Source organism: Caretta caretta, chromosome 26, assembly GCF_965140235.1.
Source record: "Caretta caretta isolate rCarCar2 chromosome 26, rCarCar1.hap1, whole genome shotgun sequence".
Taxonomy (NCBI): Eukaryota; Metazoa; Chordata; order Testudines; family Cheloniidae; genus Caretta; species Caretta caretta.
In genome coordinates, this window is record NC_134231.1 from 14,872,947 (window position 1) to 14,879,289 (window position 6,343).

Genomic DNA, 6,343 nt, shown 5'->3' on the forward strand with positions numbered 1-6,343 from the left:
GCCGCCTGCGAGCCCCAGCCCCACCTCAGCTTGGGGCAGCAAAACCCTAGAGCCGGCCCTGATTCCAGAGAGAGGAAATTGGCAGAACGCAGCTCCCCAAGGCAATGAGACAGCACTGAGCTTCCAGCTCCAGTGGGGCTACATGAGACTCAGGGCTGTGGGGTTTGGGGTGGACTCCAAACCTCCCCCACGTCAGGGAGTTGTTTAGATCCTGATCCCGTGGACTCCAGTGGACTATTCCGACTTTCCTAATTCGGCAGCAATTAGCTTCCAAACGATATAGCCCGAAGATGTGGCTGGGCAGAGACCCGCGGTCAGACTCGGGCTGGTATCAAACCAATTTGCAGATTCAGGACCAGACAGGAGAGAAAATCCCACCTATGCCTAAGAGCCAGCTTGGCTGATGCACCTGGAATTTGACCCCCACATTTCCCTACGACCCCAACAGCACAAGCAACCTGCCCCCAAGCCCCAGGTCTAGACCTTAGATACCCCACCCCCCATCCATCCTCCTGACCCATCCTAGGGGCCCAAACCCCACTAACTTCACAGCTTCCTGCCCCTAGACACCAAATCCCTCTCTCCTTCCTTCAGAGCCCCCAGGCTTGCCCACTCCCCAAATCACCCATGGGAGAAGGAACTACCCTCTCCCCGTCCCAGCCTGGGCCGGGGCGCGGGGTGAGGGAAACGCCAGCTCCAGGCCTGCTGTGCCTTGTGGAGGAGGCCGTGTGCTCTCCCAGTACGGCTCGTGCAGCGCTCAGCCAACACCTCGGGGTGCTGTCCAAAGCTCTGGCAGAGATGGGGGGGAGCCGATGCCCCTCCCCGATCCTTTCCCCCCTACGCCCCCTGAGTGGTTTTCTCTCCCCTCCTCCAGGCCATGGCTGTGGGCAGCCTGCTCTTCCTGGCGGTGCTGGCCATCGTGCACCACCCCCTGATGGTCAGCGACAAGCAGGACCCGGCGACGGTGCAACGGGTGCAGGAGCAGGAGCAGCGGCTGGCCCTGGAGATGACGCGCCTGCAGCTGGAGTTTGAGCAGAGGAACCGCGAGGAGAGGCCGGGCCCACGCCGGAGCCTGGAGCCAAACCAGAGCCAGGGGGAGGAGGAGGCCACAGCGCTGAGGGTGGCGGCCGAGCAGGGGCCCGACGACGTGGCCTGGGATGGGTGGCACTACGGGGTGCTGGTCATTATCCTGCTCGTTGAGCTCTGCAGGCCAAGCATGGAGCCCGAGTCCAGCTACGACTCCAGCAGCGAGGATGTCAGCTGCGAGGAGGAGGAGGACGATGCTGAAGCAGCACCCAGGCGCTCCTGCACCCAGCATCCCGACTTCCCAGACAGAGCGGCCCTGGAGCACTTTTATGACCAACACCTCCAGGGAGTGTCCGAGGACCTGGCCAGCACCTGTGAGTTTGTGGCAGGCCTGGTGAACACCCTGCTGGAGGCCTGCCGAGTCCTCACCTACCAGACCTTCCTCCCAGAGCTGGAGAACTGCATTGGCGTGGCCAGCACCTTTGAAGGCTGGTGCCCCCATAGGGACCCCAAGGCCTACCGGGTGCTCGTGCCCCTGCTGGCCCCCCAGGGGCATTCCTTCCGCCTGGAGATGGAGAATGCGGAGGGCGCCCAGGAGAAGCATGGCCGCGTCGTGGTGGAGCTGGAGTGCGTGTGCAAGCGGGAGAGGCTGCTGGGGGACGTGCTGTGCTTCCTGCACCATGCCGAGGAAGACCTGAGTGACGACGAGCAGGGGCCCTTCCGTGTGCACATCTTGTGCTCCAGCTCCCACCTGGATGTGGGGAAAACCATGCTCTGGTTCCACAGTCTGGTAGGCCAGGCCTGGGCACTCATGGCTCACAACTACAGCTTCCAGCTCGCGGCCCAGCCCTCCGCCTCCTCCTGCAAGCTCAGGCTGGCTTACGAGTCCGGGAGGGCCCTCTGCATCGAGATCATACTCGGGGTGCAACAGGGAGACTCTCTGGTCTTCCTGGCCAGCCACGGGGCTGAGACGGGCCACCCGAGCAGCACAGTCTGGGTAGAGACCTTTGCTGTCCAGGAAATGCTGTTCTTCCAGCTGGTGAGCAGGTACGCCCCACAGGACAGCTGCCACCTGAAATGCCTGCAGATCCTCATCCACCTCAAGGAATGCAGGCTGCCCACTCTGGAGAACAGGGTCCTCACCACCTACCACTTCAAAACCGCCCTGATGCACCTCCTGCTCCTCCTGCCGCTGTCGGAATGGCGCCCGGAGCAGCTAGCTCAGAGGCTACGGGACACCCTCTCCTACCTGCACCGTGGCCTGGAGGAGAAATGCCTCTACCACTTCCTGATCGGAAACAGCGCCCTGCCCAACCAGATCCCTGTCCCCAAGGCCTGCCGGAATGCCGAGCCACTCAACCTCTTCCAGGACCTGGCACTGAAGCCTGCTGCTCACACCCAGGCACTGAGCGAGTTCTTGGAAATAATGCAGCAAGTCAGGGCACTACTCCCACAGCGCAGCAAGTAGCAAGACAGTGTGGGTCCGCGGCACTGAGCAGCCCATTATACTGTGGGTCTGATAGCCTCGCCCATCATCCACAGCACAGAATCACTAGTGGGAGTCAGACCATGCCACTGATACCGGAGTGGAGCCAGAACAGCGTTGCTGAGCCGGGGCAGGGCCATCGGGGTTTGCCGGAGATGCCACCCTGTGTGCCCTGGGCATGGAGAGACCTGGGGACAGAGGGCATGCAGAAGGCGCTATACATTTAAAGCCAAGTCAAACAAACTTCCTGGTCCCAGAAACGCTCCAGTATTTTTTTACGCATGTACGTCCGTTCTCAAGGGCTTTGCTCTACTGGTTCAAATAAAAGCGTTGACAAATCTCTATGGTTAGAAACCCAACCCCATCACTTTGGATCTAGACTGTTCTCAGTGGTGGCAGATGACAGAACGAGGAGCAATGGTCTCAAGTTGCTGTGGGGGAGGTTTAGGTTAGATATTAGGAAAAACTTTTCCACTAGGAGGGTGGTGAAGCACAGGAATGGGTTACCTAGGGAGGTGGTGGAATCTCCTTCCTTAGAAGTTTTTAAGGCCCGGCTTGACAAAGCCCTGGCTGGGATGATTTAGCTGGGGTTGGTCCTGCTTTGAGCAGGGGGTTGGACTAGATGACCTCCTGAGGCCCCTTCCAACCCTAATCTTCTATGATTCTATGACTGAATCTCTGCTGAAACGACCCCCTCCCTCCAAACGTATTCCACTGACGCCCCAAGCTTGCTGAGTCTGTTGTAGGAATTTGGATGGACTATATGGACCAAAGGTGTTGACGTAACCCAGTCACTGTCCAGGGTCTAACAGGTTTTGTTTGCAGAGACCTCAGCCTGCTCCATACCAGGCAAACCCACCTGGAAACATTTTAACCATTTACTAAAGATACAGAAAAGACGGAAATGCAGTTAAAGCCTTTGAAATGCAAAGAATTAAGTAAGGCAAGGCCTGGGCCCTCATGTCTCACAACTACAATTTCCAGCACATGGCCAAGCCCTCTGCCTCCTTCTGCAAACGTCTGTTTGAACTACATCCCTTGTTCCCTTTCCCTTTGGCCGGAGAGAGGTTTTAGGAGGAAAACCCCCCATTTGACAGTCTCTTAGACGGTAACAACGACGGGCAATCATAGGTGCTGACTCCGGGGCTGGAGCACTCATGAAAAGAAATAGTGGGTGCTTAGCATCCACCCGCAGACAGCTCTCCCCCACCCCCATAGCTCCTCCTGTCTGCCCCGCTGATCAACTCCTCCCCCTCACTCCCAGTGCCTCCTGCCCACCACGGATCAGCTGCTCCATGGCATGTAGGAGGCACTGGGAGGAAGGGGGAGGAGCAGGGATGGGGCACACTCGGGGGAGAACTGGGCAGGAAAAGGGGGGTGGAGGGCGGCCCTTGGGGAAAGGGGTGGAGTGGGGCGGGCCCTGGGGTGGAACAGGAAGAGGTGGGGCAAGGGGGTGGAGTGGGGCCAGGGCCTGGGGCAGAGAGGGGGCTGAGCTGGCACCTGTGACGGCAAGAACTGTCCTTTTGGGGAAAAGAGGAGAAGCTAGTGGAGATGAGCTGGAGCTGTCCTTGCTGCTGCTCTTGAAGTCTGATCCCGTTTCCTAAGACGACAAACCCACAAAAGGGGAGAGAAAAGAACAGCACAGAGAGAAAATGCAGCTTCTGTCTCTGGTGTGACTCTCATTTGCAACCTCCCTGCTGAAAAGCCCCGGCCCAGCCCACCCTCTGATCAGCCACTTCAAGGCCTGGCAAACTCGGACCAGCTTTTCGCTGCCTCTCTAGTCACAGGTTTACAGCAGTGCTACGAAATATCCAGGCTTGGCTGGCTAAGCCAGACTCTTGTGAGGCAGAAGGAAAAAGGAGAGGGCTAGCAAAGAGATGAGAAAAGGGAGGGAAAGAAAAGGACACATGGGCTGGAGAGAGCGAGACAAAGTTTCACACCCCAGGTGGTGGCTGGGAGTCAGCTGGAGCCGGCGGAGTGGTGATGTCGTCTGGGTCCCGCTCTCTGGCCCCGTCTGATCAGGACATCGTTCAAGATCAGGATGATGACGTCCCACAGTCCCAGGAGATGGTGGGGTGGCAGCCATGCTGGTGAACGTGCTCTAGTAGCCAATTTTTCTCCCTAAAGTCTCTGTAAGGCCCCACAAAGGGAGTGCTGGGCAGAGTAACCCGTCACTTCATTATTTTCTCCGCCAATTAGTTTCAACTCACCCATTCTGGTTCTCTGGTTTCCGATTCCACACTTTTCTTGTTACCAGGCATGATCGTAACACAGTCCTTGAGTTGTATCAGGAGGCCTCTGGGTCGGGACTAATTCAGTCTGTCTGTCTCCCTTTCGGACTTTCACCCAGCGACGTCTGTTACTATAGGCAGTTGTCACATCTTATAAATTCACTCTTGTTTTTTACAGTTGAACTCACACTCGGGGTAAATTTGAAAGCCCAATTTATCATAACAGCCTTCATCAAAACCAAATCACCCCCCAGCACCTATGGACACCGACACGCTTGGGTCCCCCTTAACACTAGCTGCGTGCTCCATCTTGCCCTTCCACCTATCCAAAGATGGAGCCCAGCACATGGAGTAGCCTCTGGGATAACCCAGATTGTTATGCTTTGTTTTGTGCTATCCCCACGCCACCCCCCTCGCAATATCCCATCATCCCTGCTGGTGATTCACTTCTCCCCACATAGCCTGACACCTCTGCTGGCAACATCCTCCCCTCTTCCCGCTGCCCTGCTGGCAAAGTCCCTGTCCCCCAAATGCCCCCACTGGCAAACACCCCTCCCCGATATCCCAACACCTCTGCCGGTGACCCCCTCCACCCCAACAGTCTGATGGCCCCCCAGAGAAACCTGCTCCCCCAGGTATCCCAATGCTTTCACTGCCACCAAACATCTCCCTCCCCCGCAATATATTGATGCCCCTGTCAGAAAATCCTTCCCACGATATCCTAACTCTTCCATCAGTACCAGATTGTGATGGAACACACACTTGTGATCATACCCTAACCACTAGTGTAATAATCTTTGTACAAGGTATGCCTTGTAAGGTATCATCTGAAACCTCATAATTTGTTGGTCAGTGTTGGCCTGATAAAATATTTGTGGCAACACTGCCTGGGGAGTTATAAGATTCCCCAGCAGTGTGGTGTTATTAACAAGCATTCCAAACCCCACAGCCCTGCCCAGGCAGAAGTCAGCAAACAGGTCTGTCCTAACCAAAGGGATGTGTGCTTGCCTTGCTGTGCATTTAAACACTAAACAGAGTCACCGAGCAGGAAAGGAAAACAAAGGAAGCTCAAAAACCAGCAGGGAACATCTTTCCAGATTGACTCTCTGTCTCCTGGTTCTCTGCTGGAAATATTTTGGGGGGGGGGGGACTGAATGATAAAAAGGAACAGCAAACACCCCCAGGCACCCACCCCCCAACATCTCTCTCCCTGCCCATCACAGTCTCTACACCTGACTCCTCAAGCATGCAGAGTCAGTTTAAGAGAACAGACTAGTGTATGTTATTCCCTTAAAGGAATAACGGACTTAACAGATTTGGACTGTCCAGGAGAGGGCTGACCAGCACAGGGCATACATTTCGGGGAGAAAATCTGGGACTGGGAATGTGCTGGGGTCACTCTGCAAGATAACTGAGGCTGGTGAGAGACAAGATGTGACTGGCAGGCTGCAGTTACACACCTATCTGGGAGTGACTGGCGTGCTGGGGACTGGTTGTAAGCAGTCCAGGTTGAAGGCTATCTCAGCAAGGTATTATAAGGCACCCCAGGTTACAGGGCCGGGGTGGTGGCCCGGCGTTCCAGGCTCGGTGCTCTAGAACA

The 6,343-nt window shown here is 56.4% G+C and overlaps 1 protein-coding gene across 1 annotated transcript; it reads left to right on the plus strand.

The window, feature by feature from the left end:
- The first annotated feature begins 877 nt into the window (after window positions 1–877).
- ITPRIPL1 (ITPRIP like 1) lies at window positions 878–2,787 on the plus strand. Its single transcript, XM_048829405.2, has one exon. It carries the CDS (start codon window positions 878–880, stop codon window positions 2,492–2,494), a length of 1,617 nt encoding a protein of 538 aa, XP_048685362.2. The 3' UTR covers window positions 2,495–2,787.
- The last annotated feature ends 3,556 nt before the right edge of the window (window positions 2,788–6,343 follow it).

Bases quoted from the DNA above. Each gene is read 5' to 3' on its own strand.
- ITPRIPL1 (XM_048829405.2), top strand. From the start codon at position 878: ATGGCTGTGGGCAGCCTGCTCTTCCTGGCGGTGCTGGCCATCGTGCAC.